The sequence below is a fragment of the Salvelinus alpinus genome, chromosome 32 (genome assembly GCF_045679555.1).
Source record: "Salvelinus alpinus chromosome 32, SLU_Salpinus.1, whole genome shotgun sequence".
Lineage (NCBI taxonomy): Eukaryota > Metazoa > Chordata > Actinopteri > Salmoniformes > Salmonidae > Salvelinus > Salvelinus alpinus.
Window position 1 is genome coordinate 3,482,574 of NC_092117.1, and position 23,742 is coordinate 3,506,315.

Here is a 23,742-nt window from a genome sequence, read left to right on the forward strand (position 1 = left end):
ATGAGCTTACTACTACTAAATATACTGTATTTCAAACATAGAAGTGGATAAATTGGTTAACAGGCCTATGTGGCTCTGGTGTTTGCTGTCTGTCAGGGTGGGGGTGGTCTCCCATGGCACCACATTACATCACAATTGTGATGTCATAAATGATTGTATTTACTGTTATGATGACAGCCTAAATGGTTTGACATAGCGTTACTGTCACATTACAGCAACACTTACAAGTTCAATTCAGGGTCAAAATCATTTCTATATTTTTGATGGTTATTTTTGAAGTGATTGGTAAGTAGTTGTGACCACTTGTGATTTAGTGTGAAAAGGCCTACTTTGTGACACAATTTAATTTAGATGATTTAAATAATATAATAATATTTTGAAGCCATATTGTATCTTTTTCAGGATTACTGTAATTGAAGGAACTATGGGAAAGTTCTCCTTCCCAAGGCTCATCATAAGAATGGTTAGAATCTCTTTTCTCTCACCACCCTCATAGTCAAAACTCCAGTGATTTAAAATCATCACTTTGACATATAGGTCTGTGAGCTTTTCTAGGATTGAAAATAACAAACTTGTATCACGATAACCTCATTACTGACTGCATGTTTGTCATCATTTTCATTTCTAGCCATGGGCAAAGCGGACTGCACAGGACGATTTCTGCACAGAAACTACTGAACTCCACAGGCCCAGAACACACCAGCCTCACAACTCCTCACAACTCCCCAGCCTTAATGTAAGTCCCATCTGCAGGCTAAATCTACGACCCACTAAAGTGGTCCAGACTAATCATGTATGGCCAATCAGTGTAAACTTTGTACTAACTACGGCTTGATCTAGTGTCAACATTATACCCTATTGATATTGTATATCAATGAAATACAATGGAAGGCACATAATAATCCAATGAGTAAAATAAAATATACCATGTTCTATTCTCAATATCCCTACTGCCCTAAAGGTGTGTAGGCAGGGCAAGGAGAACACCGATTCAACCCAGAAGAAGAGGAAAAAGAAGAGACTAAATGAGAAGGGAACCCAGGTTGAACTAGGCATGCGGGAGGATATCCATAACCTTGACCTCGCCCATTGGAGATTGGCTAGAGAGACATGGAGAACTGAGCGAGGAAACATAAGGGAGATTAAGGCGCTGTATGGAGAAATATTTAGGCTGCACCAACTCTTGGAGGAGGTAACAAGAGCAGTTTTCTTTAATCAGACTTTCATATAAGTAGATATACTGTAGTTGCTTTAGATGTTCCCAATCCTGATACACAGAAATGATATCTAAATAGATAGAATAGTTGAATAAGAAGGCAAGTTAAAAACTGAACACTGGAAGTATTCAGAGGAAGGTCAGTATTCTGCACTGGTAGTATTCTCAGGAAGGTCTGCATTCTGCAATGGTAGTATTCTCAGGAAGGTCTGCATTCTGCACTGGTAGAATTCTTAAGAAGGTCTGCATTCTGCAATGGTAGTATTCTTAGGAAGGTCTGCATTTTTAGACAAAAGTTGAAAAAGAATGGAAGAATTTCTGAATTGGAATGATTCCTAAAGTTCATTTTCCTAATAGGCTAATATACAGTAATAAAACATGTTTTCTCTATGATATTTATTACCCATACACATGTAATTGTTTTAAGATGGTAGTAACAATCACCATCAAGCTTTTAAGTAATAAAAATGTGTCTGTCATCATACAGATTGGGGTGGATAAAGGGGTGATCAAGCAGCGCTCCACCTCCTCCATTCTTTGTCCCGTCTCCCCGACAATGCCAACTTTCCCCTGGTACAACCTCCATAGGTACCTCGCCAACAGCCAATCGGAGCCTGACCAGCATGCTGCCGGCACCCAGAAGGACCAATCTAAGAAACACTCAATCTTTCCCCCTCTGGACACACAGAGCTGCACCTCCCCTGATAAATGGCCTCCTTCTCAGTTCAAGAAGTCACACCCGCACGCTTCACACCGATTTGCTGTCCCATCCCACCCCCTGGCTTCCGGCCCTCCTGCCCGGATGAGACAGACCCATCCGCACGTCCACCCCAGGTCCTCATTGACTGGCCAGGAAAAGGTTAAGGATGAGGTCAACAGGCCAGAGATTGCATCACCTGAGGAATTGTCTGAGGAAGTTCAACGGAGAGGCGCAGAAATTGCAAATATGTATAAAGCACAGCTGAAAGAGAGGATGGCCCAAAAGAGAAAGGAAGAGATTCTGAAGAAAAGGGTAAATAACGATGACACTGAGGCCTCCTGCTCCTCTGCAGTAAAACAATCCAATACCCCTGCCACAGCCCACGAGCGCCCGGCCAGCCCAGACGCCACGCCAGTGGCCGCCCGAGAGGAAACTCAGGGGGACACCCAGCAGGACCTGGCAGAGGTTGTGAATGTGCTCAAGAGGCAATCATCTGATCTATACCTGCCTGACGACGTTTGTGAGGAGTCACTCACATGGAAGTCCATTTACGAGGAGCTGTGCCCGCTCGCTCACAGGGTGAACACAGAAGCTGACTACATCAAGGCGCTCCGCGTCATCACTGAGAAGGCTGTGACTCCCTCGTGCTCGTCTGAGGATGATGTGTCTCAGAGTGTGAGTGAGGTCACAAGTCAGGAGGGGAGTAGTGAAAGTGAGGAGAGCACGAGTGGACAACAGCAGAGATGTCTACACAGGGAACCTTATGGTGAGAGGGACAGGAAGGAGATTGATAGTGGTAAAATGGAAGGGAGATATGCAACCGCCAATGCATTGTCTATGATGGCAAGCCGAGGGAAAGAAGAACTTAATGCCATGAGCTACGCAGACAGGATCAAATATTTCAAGGACGAGGCTAAGAGAAATGAAGAGATGATGAAGATTGAAAGGAGGAAGGAAAAAGCCAGGGACGAAGAGCTCAAAAAGTGGGAAAAGAGACAGAAGAAATTGAAGAAATTGAATGAGGAGGAAAGGAAAAGGACAGAAAATATGGAAAAAAACAAGTTAGAGGAGCAGAGGAAAAGGGAGAAGGCAGAGATGAAACTAAAGATAGAACATGAGAAAAAGAGACAAGAGCAAGAGAAAAAGAGAGAGAAAGAAGAAAGAAAGAAGCAGGAGATGCAACAGAAGGCCCGTGCAAAAGAAGAGAAAAAGAGGGCAGAGGAAGAGAAAAAGATGGAGAAAAAGAGGGCAGAGATGTTGAAAAAGATTGAGAAACAGAGGATGGAGGAGGAGAGGAACAGGGAAAAGGAGAGAATGAAGGTGTTGGAGATGCAGCAAAAGACACGAGAGAAAGAAGAGAAGAGGAGGAAAGAGGAACAGAAAAGGAGATTGAAGATACAGCAGGAACAAGAGAAGGAGGAACAGAAAAGGCGGACAAGGATACGGGACGAGGATAAGAAGAGAGCAGAGCTTCAAAGAATAAAAGATCACGAGGCCAGGTTCAAGATGGAGATGGAGAAACTGTATGAGAGAGAAGAGAGGAATGCACAGATTGAAAGAGAAAAGAGGCGTGCGCTGTGTCAGAAAAAAGGGCAGACACAGAGAGCAAAACAGGTGGTGGCATACGAGGTCACAGCGTCTACATCTGACGCCTCTGTGCGGAGGGAAGAGAGGGAGCAGCGTCCAGAGACCGCTCACGCACAGTCTGCGAAGAGGAGAACAAGGAAGAAGCAGAAGAAAGCGGCGGACGAGGCATTGACAACTATTGAGTAGATGACAAAAGAAAATACTAACAAAAAAAATGAGAAAATAAGCAAAAGGAGGAAAATATTATAAGGAAGCCAGGCATGAGGGTGAAGAGGAGGAAACATGAGAGAGGAGGAAGGGAGACCAGAGTGGTTTATCAGGAGGTCAGTAGAAGATACAGAATTCAAGTTCTGATGGACAGAATCAGGAAGGACCATGGGATAAAAGGTAAATGAGATTAGCAGTAAAGAGCTGAGTGGATCAAAAGAAAGTAATGGAAAACACAAGGGGGGAGGCAAGATAAACAGAGACCCAGAAAAAACATTTTATAAGAGTAAAAGAGAGGAGATTGAACTAGAATTCCGATGGACATATGGCCAAAATAACTACCTAAATAACTAAGGATGAGCAGAAAAGGAGAAGACCAAGAGCACAGGAAAAAGAGCCAACAGACATGTCAAAAAGAACTGAAGTCTGCCTCTTCTACTTCTCTTTTAAAGTTGCTTTGGTTTCCTTTTGTCCTCTTTCCAAGCCTGCTCAAGTCTGAGATAGATGAAAAGAGCAGCCAAAGAAACAGATCTGTTGAAGCATCAATTGGAAAGGATGGGAGGGTTGGAGGAGGAGCACAGCTGGATGACTACATTAGGTAAGTGTTTACTATCAACGCCTGTTCTCTGTAGACAACTGTATTAGTGTTGATAGACGTGCATTTATGCAATGTCTTTCAACTCAAACACTACAATTCCTGATCTCATGTGATTATTCACCTCATGTGATTGGGCTTTCGGATGTTTTTTTCCTGAAACAGATTGTGGCATATTAGGTCACTTTATCTGTTGAAGCATCAATAGGAAAGGATGAAAGGGAGGGAGGCAGGAAGAGGAAAACACAGAAGAGCAGATGAGGTAAGTGCTTGGGCTTGTGATGAGAGGATAGGGGCTCCAGAACTGGGTTTCATGATTGAAAATTCTCAGACAAATGTATTACTGTGAATCCCATTTGTTCAATGACTGTTTGATTCATTCCTGATGGGATAATTGTTTTACAGGAGCACTCTATGTTCTGCTTCCATGTGGATTGACAGCATTGCTTTCATGAGCTCCTGGAAGACACCATGGAGGAAGAGGGTCTATGATAGGCAGTTTGCCATGGCCCTAAATGGGCTTTTGGATGTTAATTCTTCCTGCTTTATATCATACAACTTTACAATAAAAATGAATTGCAAGCATCAGCCTTTTCTGTTTGATTGTGATTAGTGCAGTAGTAATAAGATTGGTGTAAACCCAATGAATATTCTGGCAGTAGTGTTCAGTGGAGTCATTAGACTCTGGTGAAGGTTTCTTTGCATCTTGAGCAGTCTGTGTTGTATCCTTGCCGGACTCATCTATAACAATCTCGAAGGCCGCCTCTTCTTCTACCCTCTTCACTTTCTCCCCTTTCGCTGCAAGGATTTCCTCAATGTTCCTTTAGGGGAAAAAACATGAATAATAAATAAAAATAGTCAGGAATAATACTCGTCTTAAGGAGGCTACACACTTCATGCAAACAGAGCGAAGGAGCATCTTATATAGTTTGTTCCAAAACTCAAGTACCTACAACTGTGTGAGAAAATGATGCTGCATTTGCGTGAAGTGTGTAGGGCCCTTTAGTCCACACAAACGTTACAGCCTATTAATACGGGATTCACTTATGACTGCAGTTCCATTTCTCTTCTGTGCAAATCACTATCAATAGGGATAATACATATCCTTGTGGCCAAAAGTTCTGAGAATGACACAAATATTAATTTCCACAAAGTTTGCTGCTTCAGTGTCTTTAGATATTTTTGTCAGATGTTACTATGGAATACTGAAGTATAATTACAAGCATTTCATAAGTGTCAAAGACTTTTATTGACAATTACATGAAGTTGATGCAAAGAGTCAATAGTGGCAGTGTTGACCCTTCTTTTCAAGACCTCTGCAATCTGCCCTGGCATGCTGTCAATTAACTTCTGGGCCACATCCTGACTGATGGCAGCCCATTCTTGCATAATCAATGCTTGGAGTTTGTCAGAATTTGTGGGTTTTTGTTTGTCCACCCGCCTCTTGAGGATTGACCACAAGTTCTCAATGGGATTAAGGTCTGGGGAGTTTCCTGGCCATGGACCCAAAATATCGATGTTTTGTTCCCCGAGCCACTTAGTTATCACTTTTGCCTTATGGCAAGGTGGTCCATTATGCTGGAAAAGGTATTGTTCGTCAGCAAACTGTTCCTGGATGGTTGGGAGAAGTTGCTCTCGAAGGACGTGTTGGTACCATTCTTTATTCATGGCTGTGCTCTTAGGCAAAATTGTGAGTGAGCCCACTCCCTTGGCTGAGAAGCAACCCCACACATGAATGGTCTCAGGATGCTTTAGTGTTGGCATGACACAGGACTGATGGTAGCGCTCACCTTCTCTTCTCCGGACAAGCTTTTTTCCGTATTCCCCAAACAATCGGAAAGGGGATTCATCAGAGAAAATGACTTTACCCCAGTCCTCAGCAGTCCAATCCCTGTACCTTTTGCAGATTATTAGTCTGTCCCTGATGTTTTTCCTGGAGAGAAGTGGCTTCTTTGCTGCCCTTCTTGACACCAGGCCATCCTCCAAAAGTCTTCGCCTCACTGTTCGTGCAGATGCACTCACACCTGCCTGCTGCCATTCCTGAGCAAGCTCTGCACTGGTGGTGCCCCGATCCCGCAGCTGAATCAACTTTAGGAGACGGTCCTGGCGCTTGCTGGACTTTCTTGGGCGCCCTGAAGCCTTCTTCACAACAATTGAACCGCTCTCCTTGAAGTTCTTGATGATCCGATAAATGGTTGATTTAGGTGCAATCTTACTGGCAGCAATATCCTTGCCTGTGAAGCCCTTTTTGTGCAAAGCAATGATGACGGCACGTGTTTCCTTGCAGGTAACCATGGTCGACAGAGGAAGAACAATGATTCCAAGCACCACCCTCCTTTTGAAGCTTCCAGTCTGTTATTCGAACTCAATCAGCACAACAGAGTGATCTCCAGCCTTGTCCTCGTCAACACTCACACCTGTGTTAACGTGAAAATCACTGACATGTCAGCTGGTCCTTTTGTGGCAGGGCTGAAATGCAGTGGAAATGTTTTTGGGGGATTCAGTTCATTTGCATGGCAAAGAGGGACTTTGCAATTCATCTGATCACTCTTCATAACATTCTGGAGTATATGCAAATTGCCATCATACAAACTGAGGCAGCAGACTTTGTGAAAATTAATATTTGTGTCATTCTCAAAACCTTTGGCCACGACTGTAGAATGCATGCATGTAAAATGTTCAGACCAACATTAACTTGGCCACCAACCTCTTTCCCTTCAGATCAGAGAACCAACCCAAGTTGTCAGCAATAATGTGGTGTTTTTCACATCCTGGGCAGGTCACTAGGACACCTTTATGATAGGCTACCTTAGATATCCTCTTCGTTGACCTGGTTGAGCACACCTGCATACAGATCATTTACAGTCAAATAATGATACAGTTTATTAGAAGAGTCAGGGTGAATCTGAACTTTATACACTATCCATATAATCGTATTCATTATTATCTAAAAGGCTAAACTGATCTTTTCAGTTTGCTGCAGCAGGAGACAGAAACAAGCTGCAAATAAACACTCAACCTGGACAGTTTTATCGCAATCTCTTCATTCAAAGATTCAATCATGGACACTCTTACTGACAGTCGTGGCTGCTTTGCGTGATGTATTGTTATTGTGATGTGTGTTTTGTCCTATATTTATTTATATATATATATATATTGTAACGACCCTGGGTTTATAAGCGCGGAAATCGACTCTGCCGGACGAGCGTGCTGGACGATAGCGTGCTGCACTTCGGGTTAGAAGGTCGAGGGTTCGAGACCTGCTCCCTGCCTGTTTCATTACAATATATATATAAATATAGGACAAAACACACATCACAATAACGACAACCATACATGTACATATATATATGTAGCGGGTCTCTTATGTACCACAGGAGAACCAAGAAATGAAGAGCGACACCACGGCTCTCTTTTAGGCTTTTATGTTGATCTGCAATAGTATTGTGAAAAGACAGGACAGGAACACATCAGTCTCCAATGCACCATCTGACAAGTTGTTCTTTCTCTCTGTGTTTTCTCGGACTCACACAATCACACTCATACATAAAGCCATAATGTATACTATAAAATAATAACCAGTCCTTAATACAAAGAATGTATCATCTTAATTCTTAGACAATAGAACCATACCTGCAATAGTATTGTGAAAAGACAGGACAGGAACACATCAGTCTCCAATGCACCATCTGACAAGTTGTTCTACACAGGAGCATGAAGAAAGGTAAAACACATATCCTGTCTCACATCCCCAATACATTGCTTGGTGCTTTCAGTGTTGACAGTACCAAAATACAACAACTCATGTACAAAAACACTGCAACATAAACAAGTTACAACGTGTGAAATCGCCTCTATACCATTCATACCGTAAAGGACCAAACTACATCTCCCATAATGCAACGCCAGCACCAGCCGGCAGCTCATCTAACCGTCTGCATCACAGAAAGGCATGCTAGCTAGCAACAGCAGCACTTTTAGCACTCTGTCAACTATATTAATAACAACAATAAAACTCTGAAAGTTACATGTTTCAATAGTCTCACACTCCCTTATAACAATATATACAGCATTAACCTTGGGATGTTTTATTTATTTCACGTTATGGACTTCTACAAAGGAGTAATCAGCAACACATACCTTTGTCTCACTGTTTTCTCGGACTGAGGAGAACGGGAGCTACGGGTAGTACCAGGGTGTTAGTAGGTGACACAAGCACCCAGATGAAATAAAATACATGTAATGAAACAAAACCCGAAGATGTTAACATCATTCAGCTACTGTAGCTGCCTACCTAACATCAACAGGCAGCACCAGTAGCGCAACAATTACAAATAGACACCAAAAGTAAAGTTCCTGGCGATCATAGCGATCTGACTCCCCCCTTCTGTCTAAACTTGGAATATTCCTGTTCGCGGGCTTTGGCCACTGACCCTAGGCTGTCATTGTAAATAAGAATTTGTTCTTAACTGACTTGCCTAGTTAAATAAAAGTTAAATACAAATAAAAATCCATCACACTCCTACTCTGAGATGTTTTGTGGATACGGGCCCTGAGTACTGTTAGGGTTGCGTCAATTCAATCTGGTATAAGGACAAGTATGACAATGAGTCACTAATTGTATGCTATGTACTTTTTATTAACTAAGTAATAAATGGCAAATGCAATTTCCGTATATACGGGTTCACTGTAACATCACGCAGGATGAAAACAGAGAAGACACTTGTTCCTGACAAAGATATTATAATATATACTCATGACAGAGATAGTTCCCGCTTCCGAGCCGGCCTGTCAGAGTAGAGACTGGGCGTGGTTTAGACTCACCCAGCCTATCGTTGGTGTTGGCGCTTAAGCTAGTCCTAGCCCCTTAGCGCATGTGATGTCCCGACGCTGTTGCTGTGTAGATTACGCTCCCTCACCCCAAAGACTGAGGTCAGACAGCTCTGCAATATTGTCTGAGCTATTTGCACCTGTATACAAAGCCCACTGTTCTCGCTCAAGGCTAACCACAGCTTCCCAGCACACTTATCTGGGGCTAACTGTTACTTCCAGCACACACACACACAGACACCCAGGCTCCCAGGCCAACAGTTGCAACAATATTCAATCACATGTGTTATAGTATTGGGTTATAGTGCATAATTCAGAACCTCACAGATGATCTTCGTGTGTATAGTTTATCTATTATTGTCTATTGTACACCATAGTCAGCAGTCTCCTGATTCACCCCCCTTACTCCTGAGAACAAAGACAAATTGTCAGGCCTACATGTGTCAGTAGCTCAAACTTTAATTAATGTAAAATCCTTCTAGTTTATAGTTATTTTAGCACGCTAAGCCTAGCAAAACCCCACAGTACCAGTGTTTTGATCACCTCACCAACCAAATCTTGATTGGCAAATCATGCTATGACTGTCACTGTAGATCAGTGGTTCTTAACCTTGTTGGAGGTACTGAACCCCACCAGTTTCATATGCGCATTCACCGAACCCTTCTTAATTGGAAAAATAAAATATGATTTTTTCAAATTCAAAACATAGGTATATATTTTACTGGTGCACAAAATGAACCGTGCATCAACATCAACACCGTGTGTTCAAAGAACAAAATCATCAAAACATGATTTTCACACAAAAACAAAAACATAATAATGAATATTTACTGCAAATCAGTGTGACTTCTGCTGTTGCCTTTCAGAGACCAGTTCAGAAATGCGCGGCTTCACCTTGGCAAGTGCCACTCTCATGTCATTTTCTCAAACAAGTCTGTTCCTTTTCTTCGTTTTTATGTCCAGCATCCTCGAAAAGGATTGCTCGCAAAGATATGTTGTAACAAACGGTATGAAAATCTCCAGAGCTTTCTTAGCAATAACAGGGTACGTTACCATTTGTTGACACCAAAACGTTGAAAGCGTTGTTGTTCTGAAGAGTTGCTGTCGAACCTGGCTCTGCTGAATTTCAATGATTTCATCGAGGTATTCATCATTGACATGTGTTGTCTCAACACTAAACGTGAACGGCTGTCTCACCCATGCTGGATATGACTCTCTTGTAGGGAAGTATCCGTCGAGAGACTTTGCAAGCTCTACTAAGTGCGTGGCAATTGCTTGCTTCAGTTCCGCGGGTACAGAAATGTCTCCGATTCCAGATACATCTTCGATCTTACTTACACAGTCGTCCAGCAGGGGAAAGTTTGCGAAGTTATCGTTCTCTGTTCGTCGTTTCCATAACGGTAGCTTTTCTTGAGAAGCCTTCAGGTTTTCCTCCGCTTCGATGATGTTGACTCCACCGCCCTGCATCTTTTGATTGAGATGATTGAGAGCTGCGAAGATATCAGCCATGTACGCTAAAATGAGAATGAACTCAGAATTTTTGAAGCAATCTGCATGACAATGTTGGTGCTCTTGCAAAAACAGGGCTAATTCCACACGCACGGCAAAAACATGATTCAGCACTTGTCCCCGGGATAACCACCGAACGTTAGAATGGTACAGAAGTACCTCGAATTCAGAGCCCATTTCTTTACACAGCTCACTGAAGATGCGGTGCCTCAGAGCACTAGTTCGCACATAGTTCACGCATTCCACTACAATTTTTAATACTTCTGCCAGTTTTGGAGGCAAGGTTTTTGTTGCCAACGCATGCCTGTGCAGAATACAATGTGTAACAATGATGTGTGGTGCATCGGCTTTCACTAGCGCACCAAAACCAGACTTTCTTCCCAGCATGACTGGAGCTCTGTCCGAACAAACTGCAGAAACCATATCCCACGAAAGATTGTTGTCTTTGAAGAAGTCATCCACAAGTTTCTTCACAATGGCTGCCTTAGTTGTTGTTGTAAGAGGCTTACAAAATAAAAAATCTTCCTTTATCACGTCGTCTTTCACATAGCGCACGAATACAGCAAGCTGGCTTAGATTGTAAACGTCTGTGGTCTCGTCGAGTTGAAGGCTAAATTTTGCCGGGCTTGAAATCAGATCTGCAACTACTTGAGCCAAGATGTCTTTGCTCATGTCCTCTATTCTGTCGCTGATGGTGTCATTTGAAAGAGGAATTTGGGATAACTTAACTTCAGCCTCTTTTCCCAGCATGATATTCGCCATCTTCAACACAGCTGGTTTTATGAGTGTTTCACCAATGGTGTGTGGTTTGCCCTGCTTTGCGATCAGGTAAGCAACTTCGTACGATGCTCTGAGGATCGGTTTGTTGATGGGTACAAAGCCGAGAATAGGCAGAGTAGCCTTTTCATCGAATCTAGCTCTCTTCACCTTGAATTCAGCGAGCGTTGTGTTCTTGTATTTTCCATCTCCATGCAGCTTAAGGAAGTGTTCTCTTAGTTTTGCCGGTGCTAGACGAGAATTGCTCAACTTGGCATTGCAAATCATGCAGTTAGGACGCTGACTCCCATCACGTTCCGTTATACATGTGAATCCATATTGTACATATTCGTCCGACCACTTTCTTTTTTTGCTCGACATAGTAAGTATGAAGGGATTAAAATATTAAGAAAGAAATCACAAGACGTACCATCACGACAGTCACAAGTCGACTACTGAGCGCACCAAATTCCCTGCAGCACAGATAGGTCAAGCGATGTAGCGTGATCACCTGCAGCCAATGATGGCCAAGCGGGGCGTGTCATCACGAATCATATGAGTCGGATGTGTGTCTTGACCTCCGCCGAACCCCTGAGACTGACTCACCGAACCCCTGGGGTTCGATCGAACCCAGGTTAAGAACCACTGCTGTAGATACATGATGTGAAAAAGAACTGATCTTCCATTTAAAATCTCATCCATTACCTTGCATGTGTAAACCAAGTGGTAATGCTTTGACTGAATCTTCCCAATGGAATCGCTGCAGACGTGATTTGTGGTAGAGAATTGTTTATCTAGAGGTACATCTCTTCGATACTGCCTGAAAGCAACTGGCTAAATCGGACCACTGCTGTGTCTTGACTGTGAAGAGGACCATTGACTGGTCCCTGATGCAAGCGGTTGTACGTGCAGTAGTCTTGTCCTTGATAAGTGAGTCCATGATCTCGACAAAGTATAACTTACTTCTATGCCAGTGGCAAAATATACGATTTGTAACCCGAATTGTATTCTGTTGAAACATTGACGAAAATTGCTACAAAAAGATTTTAAATTCGGTACCGTCAAGTGTCTGTTGTCCTCAACGTGGTTGAGTCGCAATCTAATAACGTGTAAGAAAATGGTTGATTAGTTTCGAATAGAAGCCAATCGTTTGTTTCCATTTTAGTGACGGATCTCGCGTTACATCATGAGTCTCTGCGTGAGTCTCTGCTCATCATCATGAGTCTCAGCCATGAGTCTCTGCTGCTTTAACTGTTGGAGTAAAGGGTATGTTGGGTTGAGTGAATGTAACATTAGGGGGGGCCATGGTTACTGCCGGCCCTCCCTGGAAGCTCAGTGTGCCCCCATTTAACTGGCAGCCTGTGCTCCTAAGAAAGTCCAACCCCAGTATGCAAGGGTCCTGCACAGCCGCCACCCACACAGGATGACGCACAGACCTGCCCCCTACTGTCAGAGTCATTATTCCCTTCCCTTTCATGGGTGCCAGCTCACCTGTGACTGTGCGGAGCTGCACAGTTGTGGGCTCACACTGAGTCCAACCTGGCACAATATCTGGCCTCACCAGGGTTACTGTGGACCCAGTGTCCACCAGGGCAGAGCAGGGCACCCCCTCCACAGTGACAGGGACATGACAAAAGTCCACAACACAGGTCCGGCCCACCACAACAACAGGCTCCATCCGCTTGCCCTCGTCTGCTTCTGGGGGAAGTGGAGCCTTGCTTCCACCGTCTGTGCCGGTGGGCTCCTCCTGAAGAAGATGGTGGTTGGGATAGAAAGGTTGGGATAGTCCGCACTACCCGGTCTATGTGGACCCCGAGCCGTTTCCCTGAGCTCTGGGGGACATGGGGCAATCCCGGCGCAGATGGCCTGGCTGGCCACAACCCCAGCAGACCCTGGGACCAGGGCGTGTGTTTCGTGCCGCCTGTAGCGACACAGCACGAATGAGTTCTGTCATTTCAGCCACCCATGCAGGCTTTTCCGGCTCCGGGCTGCTCTGCCCCCCAGCTCGCACAGAGGGTCTGTCTCCCTGCACCCCCACCAAAGCCCCAGCTGAAGCCCCAGCCCACACCAGCTCCCTCTCCAAAGCCATCTCCAAGGCTATCTGCAATGACTCAAGATGAGCCAGCTGGGTCTGTATGCGCCGCTCCGTAGGAGAGAGCGCCTGTATGAACTGGTCCCGTGCTAGCTCGCTCTGCACGGAGGGGGGGCATGTGAGCATGTGCCCGCCGAGAGAGGCTCTCAATGTCATTAGCTAGCACCCGTAGAGGCTCTCCAGGGTGCCTGCATCTATTACTCAGTTTCGGAGCACAGTAGCCCGGGCTGTACACACTGTCCATTGCGCCTCCTCAGTGCTCCCACTACAGCACCATAATCACGTCTGTCCTCGGGGCTAATCAATATCAAACAGGCCAGAGCTTCATCAGTGAGGCATAAAGCCAACTGCAGTGCCCTATCTTCATTCGATCACCCCCTAAAATGAGCTAACAGTTCAAACTGAGCATGAAAAGCTTCCCAATCCGCCTTACCGGAATACTTCGGGGTCTTAACAGATACGGACGCAGCCGGGAACAGGGCGCCGCCATGTTTGTTTACATCCTGAGCCCCAGATTCCTCGTCCCGCCGGGTTGACGTCACCCCTTCTGTCCGCCAACCAGAATCCACGCGAAGCACAGTTGACGAGGGACTCATGCCGGCTTCAGCCGCCATCACTCTAACGTCCTCCCTCAAGCGGCCTCTGGGCTCCAATGCCCTGGCGATCTCCTCAGCCAGCTCCTCCGACGTCCATGCACACGTACCTCCTTGGCCATAATTGTCTCCTACCTCCACCTTCACTTTCGGGTTTCCTCAAAGCATTTTCAACCCCCGTTCTCACCTACGGTAGCTAGCCATAGAAGTCCGCTAGCTAGCTGGCTAACTTTTATCAACGTTTTTACTTCTGACACCAATGTAATGACCTGACTAGATCATAAAGGAACAATTGTCCAGACAGAGGGTTGAGTTTACGAATTGACGGTTTATTAACCCAACTTTACACAGGCTACTGTTTGGCCGTAGCCCACGCCAAATAAACGAAAGATACCCCACAAGCCAACCGTGATTGGCATGTCGGACACCGCGAACACTGGCAAGTACAACACAACCCACTAATAGCCTACCACATGACATACCGCTGTCTGTGCGGGTCGCTACAATACTATTTAGCTACCTACATTGATTGATTAATATTCTTATGTAGTGATGTAACCTCCACAAACTATTGGTGTATTCATTAGTCGGATTCCGTTGCAAACGTTTTTGTGTTGCAGTTTGCAACGGAAACAGTTTACTCCAAACATAAAACGCTTTGCAAGGACACATTCAGGTAAGTCCCTCCCCGTTTTAGTTCCGTTTCGTTCCTAGAAAGTAAACGGCTTCCGTTGACAAAACGTTTGCAACAGAAAATGTTTTGCTGCAAATCAGACTAATGAATACACCTCTGGACTAATGGCTCTTTCAATGTGTTCTGCTAAACAGGTTGGACACCACACGACGACAAGAACCTGTTATTCTGGGAATGGAAGTACGGCAAGGGTACTCCCTCTATCCCCTTTGACAGCGTACCCTTCATGTTTATCGGACACAAACTGATGGGATGCCACAGGGGCCAGGCAAAGTGTGGATTCAAGAAGAGGCAGGAACTTGAGGATCAAAGGGTGCTACTATTTATGATATTCTGAAATGGCTTTTAAGTGTTCCATGTAGCTACAGATTGTTACACCAGATAATGTGATCTAACAAAATATTTTTGGTATCCATTACTGGGAGTTACAGGTTAGATACCGTTTGGTGTAGCACAGAGAATTTTCCACCAACCTTATATTGGCAATGCTGTCTTCATCCTTAAGTCTTTGGTTAGATCACATAATCAGGTGTAACAATCTGTAGCTAGGATGTATTTTGCATCTAAACCTGAATCGAATTCATTAGGGCACACTATGGAAAAGCGTTAAAAAGCATTGTGCAACTGAAAACGTAAAGGAGCTTTTCTTATTGGAGTAGAGGTTGTCCCTCCCTATTTCATTACATGTTCTTCCATATGGTGCCTAATGAATACGACCCTGGTTCCATCAATGCTTCTAGGTGGTTGACCAATCTCAACAACCACAACCAATCTCAACAATTCCATTCTTACCTACCACTAATTTTCTCCAAAATCCTCAAAAAGTTCTACAGCTGCACCATTGAGAGCACAGCTTGGTATGGCATCAGCTTTGTATCCGCAAGGCGCTACAGAGGGTAGTGCGTACGGCCCAGTACATCACTGGAGCAGTGCTACCTGCCATCCAGGACTTCTATACCAGGCGGTGTCAAAAGAAGCCCCTAAAATGATCAGACTCCAGCAACCCATGCCATAGACTGTTCTCTCTGCTACAGCACGGCAAGCGGTACCAATGCAACAAGTCTTGAACCAACAGGACTTTGAACCCCCAAGCCTTAAGACTGCTTAATAGTTAATCAAATAGCTACCCAGACTATCTGCATTGACCCTTTTTGCACTAACTCTTTTGACTCATCACATACGCTGCCGCTACTGTTTATTATCTATCCTGTTGCCTAGTCACTTTACCCCTACCTATATGTACATATCTACCTCAATAACCTCGTACCCTTGCACACACGGTTGAGGAGGGTTATGTCTATTTCCATCAAACAAGCTCTCCAGACAGACCCAGCCTCGGTGCAGTGGAAGATACAGTATTTCCTCAAAATAACCAGTGTCACTGACCACAAGGGCCATCCTATTGGAAAGGTATTACTATGTTATTACTATACTATGACCATGGCATCTATTGCATTGGACTCTCTTTAGGCTACATAACTAGTGTCTGTATGTCTGTTCGGTAGACAGATGTAATAAAACCTTGATCTCTTAAAATTGCCTGTGGAATACAAGTATCTGACCCTGTAACAGTGGTTAGGGGTATTTTCTCCCTACTTAACAAAAGCCACTCTCTCCTCGTTCCCTCAGGGTGCAGATCAGATGGACGACAGGGTCAAAGGTTACATCCCAGCGTTGGTGCAGCAGGGGGTGAGGAAGGTGAAGGAGGTAAAGAACCAGATGGTCCAGTACGTGTGGACGGAGCTGTTCCGAGACACGACCCCGCTGCCGCTGAGGCGCTTCTTCCCCACAGAGAAAACCATCCATGCCGTCATGGCTCAGGTCATCGCAGAAGAACACTACAGCAACATAGACCTGGTCAACCTGCTGGTGAGAAGGCTGTGCTGCACTCCATCATTCCCACCTATTCATCAGATATTTGGATTGTCTTCTGAGATAAGGCCATTGGGGCTTGTGGTGTTAGCTGTATGTTTTCAATGCAATTTATGAACAGTTTGTATGCAGTTTGTATGCACCCTCTTTGAAACACTTGTTTAAAGGGGCATTTTACTGACTATTGTTTCATTAGTCTACTTTTTGATATAGTCCCAAAACATTCTGCATGTCAACATTCATGCTTTCAGTATATATTGCTTTCAGTCTCCTGATGCCCAAAATCAAGCAAGTGAATATGTTGGGTAAGGATAAACCGACAGTTGTGCTGAGCACATGAGGCATTGATACGTTATATTCTTCTAGAATCAATGAGTAAATATCAAGAATTTAAATGACAATTGAATAGTTTCCAAAATCCCAGTCTGTAGCTTTCAGTTTGGATGATTGTGTGTCAGTGCCTGTTTCTGTGCACGATAGAAAGAGACTTGACTAGCCTTTATTATACAATTCAGGAACGCACATGCGTGAGTTTTCCACGGATTCAAGAAAAATGAAAATTCATAACAGCTTTGTGGTACGTTATCCTTACATGGGAAGAGCAGAAAGCCACTGAAAATGTTGTCATCAGACCAGAGCCTAGAGTCTTTCCAGAGACTCCTTTCACCACCAACAAGGCTGTGTTTACTAATTGATCCTGTCTAAACGCAGCCAGAGTCACTAATTTGGATACATAGTCATTGCCTCCATTGCGATTGTATTTATATTTTAGTAATTTAGCAGACGTTCTCATCCAGAGTGACTTACCTCAGCAATTAGGGTAAAGTGCCTTGCTCAAAGGGCACAGACAGATTTTTCACCTAGTCGGCTGATTCTAACCAGAAACCTTTCTATTACTGGCCCAACGCTCTTAACCGCTAGGCTACCTTGGCTGGGCCTGGCTGCAAGTGGATGAGCCCTCCAAGGCCCACCCAATGGCTGCACCCCTGTACAGTCATGTGAAATCCATAGATTAGGGACTAATGAATTCATTTCAATTGACCTCCTTATATGGACTGTAACTGAGTAAATTCTTTGAAGTTGCGTGCATATTGGCCTTCCGATTGGCGCAGCGGTCTAAAGCACTGCATCTCAGTGCAAGAAGCGTCACTACAGTCCCTGGTTTGATTCCAGGCTGTATCACATTCGGCTGTGATTGGGAGTCCCATAGGGTGACAATTGTAAAAATTCTGTAATGTTGCAATTATGCATTCATGCAGGAGGAAATGCAATGATTGCGCTAGTGCATATGCGTGAAAGTGGTCTGCACATTATCCCCGGAGATGCCAAACTCGGGCAAAGTGTCCCCCATATGACGTCATAATGAGTGGAGAAAAAAACCTGCATCAGAGACAGTGCAAAGGTTTTCATACTCTGCCACATCCTGAAGAGTTACCTTGTTGTACAATGTCTACCATTTACTACTGGAATCTACATTGAATTTACAACATGTACAGTTTTTCTTATGAATACATTTCTTTCTTGTTGTCCCATAAATTTCACTTAGCAAAAATTATTTAATGTCAACGCAAAATTGATTGTGAGGACGAACAAAGGTACTTTTTACATAGTTCTAGGTGCATCCCAAATCAACCCTATAAAGTACATTATCAACCATGGTCAAAAGTAGTACACTATGTAGGGAATAGTGTCCCATCAGAGGACAACCACTCATGATGCATCATGGACAGTAGCTGTGAAGTGATACACATTGCTACAGTGTGGTTTTTACTATGTTTATGAGCTTACTAGTACTAAATATACTGTATTTCAAACATAGAAATGGATAAATTGGTTAACAGGCCTATGTGGCTCTGGTGTTTGTTGTCTGTCAGGGTGGGTGTGGTCTCCCATGGCACCACATTACATCACAATTGTGATGTCATAAATTATTGTATTCTGATATGATGACAACCTAAATGGTTTGACATAGCGTTACTGTCACATTACAGCAACACTTACAAGTTCAATTCAGGGTCAAAATCATTTCTATATTTTTGATGGTTATTTTTGAAGTGATTGGTAAGTAGTTGTGACCACTTGTGATTTAGTGTGAAAAGGCCTACTTTGTGACACAATTTAATTTATATGATTTAAATAATATAATAATATTTTGAAGCCATATTGTATCTTTTTCAGGATTACTGTAATTGAAGGAACTATGGGAAAGTTCTCCTTCCCAAGGCTCATCATAAGAATGGTTAGAATCTCTTTTCTCTCACCACCCTCATAGTCAAAACTGATTTAAAATCATCACTTTTACATATAGGTCTGTGAGCTTTTCTAGGATTGAAAATAGCAAACTTGTATCACGATAACCTCATTACTGACTGCATGTTTGTCATCATTTTCATTTCTAGCCATGGGCAAAGCGGACTGCACAGGACGATTTCTGCACAGAAACTACTGAACTCCACAGGCCCAGAACACACCAGCCTCACAACTCCTCACAACTCCCCAGCCTTAATGTAAGTCCCATCTGCAGGCTAAATCTACGACCCACTAAAGTGGTCCAGACTAATCATGTATGGCCAATCAGTGTAAACTTTGTACTAACTACGGCTTGATCTAGTGTCAACATTATACCTTATGGATATTGTATATCAATGAAATACAATGGAAGGCACATAATAATCCAATGAGTAAAATAAAATATACCATGTTCTATTCTCAATATCCCTACTGCCCTAAAGGTGTGTAGGCAGGGCAAGGAGAACACCGATTCAACCCAGAAGAAGAGGAAAAAGAAGAGACTAAATGAGAAGGGAACCCAGGTTGAACTAGGCATGCGGGAGGATATCCATAACCTTGACCTCGCCCATTGGAGATTGGCTAGAGAGACATGGAGAACTGAGCGAGGAAACATAAGGGAGATTAAGGCGCTGTATGAAGAAATATTTAGGCTGCACCAACTCTTGGAGGAGGTAACAAGAGCAGTTTTCTTTAATCAGACTTTCATATAAGTAGATATACTGTAGTTGCTTTAGATGTTCCCAATCCTGATACACAGAAATGAGATCTAAATAGATAGAATAGTTGAATAAGAAGGCAAGTTAAAAACTGAACACTGGAAGTATTCAGAGGAAGGTCTGCATTCTGCACTGGTAGTATTCTCAAGAAGGTCTGCATTCTGCACTGGTAGTATTCTTAAGAAGGTCTACATTCTGCACTGGTAGTATTCTGAGGATGGCCTGCGTTCTGCACTGGTAGTATTCTTAAGAAGGTCTGCATTCTGCAATGGTAGTATTCTTAGGAAGGTCTGCATTCTTAGACAAAAGTTGAAAAAGAATGGAAGAATTTCTGAATTGGAATGATTCCAAAAGTTAATTATCCTAATAGGCTAATTTACAGTAATAAAACATGTTTTCTCTATGATATTTATTACCCATACACATGTAATTGTCTTAAGATGGTAATAACAATCACCATCAAGCTTTTAAGTAATACAAATGTGTCTGTCATCATACAGATTGGGGTGGATAAAGGGGTGATCAAGCAGCGCTCCACCTCCTCCATTCTTTGTCCCGTCTCCCCGACACTGCCAGCTTTCCCCTGGTACAACCTCCATAGGTACATCGCCAACAGCCAATCGGAGCCTGACCAGCATGCTGCCGGCACCCAGAAGGACCCATCTAAGAAACACTCAATCTTTCCCCCTCTGGACACACAGAGCTGCACCTCCCCTGATAAATGGCCTCCTTCTCAGTTCAAGACGTCACACCCACACGCTTCACACCGATTTGCTGTCCCATCCCACCCCCTGGCTTCCGGCCCTCCTGCCCGGATGAGACAGACCCATCCGCATGTCCACCCCAGATCCTCATTGACTGGCCAGGCAAAGGTCAAGGAAGAGGTCTATAGGCCAGAAATGACATCGTCTAAGGAAATGTCTGAGGAAGTTCAACGGAGAGGCGCAGAAATTGCGAATATGTATAAAGCACAGCTGAAAGAGAGGATGGCCCAAAAGAGAAAGGAAGAGATTCTGAAGAAAAGGGTAAACAACGATGACAAGAACGATGACACTGAGGCCTCCTGCTCCTCTGCAGTAGAACAATCCAATACCCCTGCCACAGCCCCCGAGCGCCCTGCCAGCCCAGACGCCACGCCAGTGGCCGCCCGAGAGGACACTCAGGGGGACACCCAGCAGGACCTGGCAGAGGTTGTGAATGTGCTCAAGAGGCAATCATCTGATCTATACCTGCCTGACGACGTTTGTGAGGAGTCACTCACATGGAAGTCCATTTACGAGGAGCTGTGCCCGCTCGCTCACAGGGTGAACACAGAAGCTGACTACATCAAGGCGCTCCGCGTCATCACTGAGAAGGCTGTGACTCCCTCGTGCTCGTCTGAGGATGATGTGTCTCAGAGTGTGAGTGAGGTCACAAGTCAGGAGGGGAGTAGTGAAAGTGAGGAGAGCATGAGTGGACAACAGCAGAGATGTCTACACAGGGAACCTTATGGTGAGAGGGACAGGAAGGAGATTGATAGTGGTAAAATGGAAGGGAGATATGCAACCGCCAATGCATTGTCTATGATGGCAAGCCGAGGGAAAGAAGAACTCAATGCCATGAGCTACGCAGACAGGATCAAATATTTCAAGGACGAGGCTAAGAGAAATTAAGAGATGATGAAGATTGAAAGGAGGAAGGAAAAAGCCAGGGACGAAGAGCTCAAAAAGTGGGAAAAGAGACAGAAGAAATTGAAGAAATTGAATGAGGAGGAAAGGAAAAGGACAGAAAATATGGAAAAAAACAAGTTAGAGGAGCAGAGGAAAAGGGAGAAGGCAGAGATGAAACTAAAGATCGAACATGAGAAAAAGAGACAAGAGCAAGAGAAAAAAAGAGAGAAAAAAGAAAGAAACAAGCAGGAGATGCAACAGAAGGCCCGTGCAAAAGAAGAGAAAAAGATGGAGAAAAAGAGGGCAGAGATGTTGAAAAAGATTGAGAAACAGAGGATGGAGGAGGAGAGGAACAGGGAAAAGGAGAGAATGAAGGTGTTGGAGATGCAGCAAAAGGCACGAGAGAAAGAAGAGAAGAGGAGGAAATAGGAACAGAAAAGGAGATTGAAGATACAGCAGGAACAAGAGAAGGAGGAACAGAAAAGGCAGACAAGGATACGGGACGAGGATAAGAAGAGAGCAGATAGATAGAGATAGAGAGATAGATGAAAAGAGCAGCCAAAGAAACAGATCTGTTGAAGCATCAATTGGAAAGGATGGGAGGGTTGGAGGAGGAGGAAACAATGCCACTTAATATAATATTTACATACCCCACATTACTCATCTCATATATATATATACTGTACTCTATACCATCTACTGTATCTTGCCATCTTTATGTAATACATGTATCACTAGCCACTTTAAACAATGCCACTTTTATATGTTTACATACCCTACATTACTCATCTCATATGTATATACTGTACTCGATACCATCTACTGCATCTTGCCTATGCCGTTCCATACAAATATATTAATGAGTAATGGTACAGAACGGCCTGTCCAAGCCTGTTCAAGTCTGAGATAGATGAAAAGAGCAGCCAAAGAAACAGATCTGTTGAAGCATCAATTGGAAAGGATGGGAAGGTTGGAGGAGGAGCACAGCTGGATGACTACATTAGGTAAGTGTTTACTATCAACGCCTGTTCTCTGTAGACAACTATATTAGTGTTGATAGACGTGCATTTATGCAATGTCTTTCAACTCAAACACTACAATTCCTGATCTCATGTGATTATTCACCTCATGGGCTTTCGGATGTTTTTTCCTGAAACAGATTGTGGCATATTAGGTCACTTTATCTGTTGAAGCATCAATAGGAAAGGATGAAAGGGAGGGAGGCAGGAAGAGGAAAACACAGAAGAGCAGATGAAGTAAGTGCTTGGGCTTGTGATGAGAGGATAGGGGCTCCAGAACTGGGGTTCATGATTGAAAATTCTCAGACAAATGTATTACTGTGAATCCCATTCGTTCAATGACTGTTTGATTCATTCCTGATGGGATAATTGTTTTACAGGAGCACTCTATGTTCTGCTTCCATGTGGATTGACAGCATTGCTTTCATGAGCTCCTGGAGGACACCATGGAGGAAGAGGGAGAGGGTCTATGATAGGCAGTTTGCCATGGCCCTAAATGGGCTTTTGGATGTTAATTCTTCCTGCTTTATATCATACAACTTTACAATAAAAATGAATTGCAAGCATCAGCCTTTTCTGTTTGATTGTGATCAGTGCAGTAGTAGTAAGAATAGTGTAAACCCAATTAATATTCTGGCCTTCTAGGCAGAGTTCCTCTGTCCAGTGTCTGTGTTATTTTGCCAAGTGTCAGTGTTCTTTTGCCCATCTTAATCTTTTTATTGGCCATTCAGATATGGCTTTTTTTTTGCAACTCTGCCTAGAATGCCAGCATCCCGGAGTCACCTCTTCACTGTTGACGTCGAGACTGGTGTTTTGCGGGTACTATTTAATGAAGCTGCCAGTTGAGGCATCTATTTCTAAAACTAGACACTCTAATGTACTCTTGCTCAGTTGTGCACCGGGGCCTCCCACTCTTTCTATTCTGGTTATTGCCAGTTTGCACTGTTCTGTGGAGTAGTACACAGCGTTGTACGAGATCTTCAGTTTCTTAGCAATTTCTCGCACGGAATAGCCTTAATTTCTCATAACAAGAATAGGCTGACGAGTTTCAGAATAAAGTTCTTTGTTTCTGGCCATTTTGAGCCTGTAATCGAACCCACAAATGCTGATGCTCCAGATACCCAACTAGTCTCAAGGCCAGTTTTATTGCTTCTTTAATCAGAACAGTTTTCAGCTGTGCTAACGTAATTGCAAAAGGGTTTTCTAATGATCAATTTGCCTTTTAAAATGATACATTTGGATTAGCTAACAACGTGCCATTGGAAAGCAGGAGTTATGGTTGCTGATAATGGGCCTCTGTACAACTATGTATAGTTGAAGTCGGAAGTTTATATATAATTAGGTTGGAGTCAATTAAACTCGTTTTTCAACCACTCCACAAATTTCTTGTTAACAAACTATAGTTTTGGCAAGTC

At 43.7% G+C, this 23,742-nt stretch overlaps 1 protein-coding gene and 1 long non-coding RNA gene across 2 annotated transcripts; both read left to right on the top strand.

Moving 5' to 3' along the window:
• Positions 1-1,643: 1,643 nt before the first annotated feature.
• On the top strand, positions 1,644-22,896 carry LOC139562156 (golgin subfamily A member 6-like protein 24). Its single transcript, XM_071379556.1, has 3 exons — positions 1,644-4,308; positions 4,471-4,567; positions 22,708-22,896. Exon 1 carries the CDS (start codon positions 1,644-1,646, stop codon positions 3,687-3,689), a length of 2,046 nt encoding a protein of 681 aa, XP_071235657.1. The 3' UTR covers positions 3,690-4,308; positions 4,471-4,567; positions 22,708-22,896.
• LOC139562539 (uncharacterized) lies at positions 18,679-19,789 on the top strand. The gene is made up of 3 exons (XR_011672400.1): positions 18,679-18,890; positions 19,051-19,158; positions 19,384-19,789. It is a non-coding gene; the product is annotated as an uncharacterized lncRNA (long non-coding RNA).
• Positions 22,897-23,742: the final 846 nt, after the last annotated feature.

Bases quoted from the DNA above. Each gene is read 5' to 3' on its own strand.
- LOC139562156 (XM_071379556.1), top strand. From the start codon at position 1,644: ATGGTAGTAACAATCACCATCAAGCTTTTAAGTAATAAAAATGTGTCT.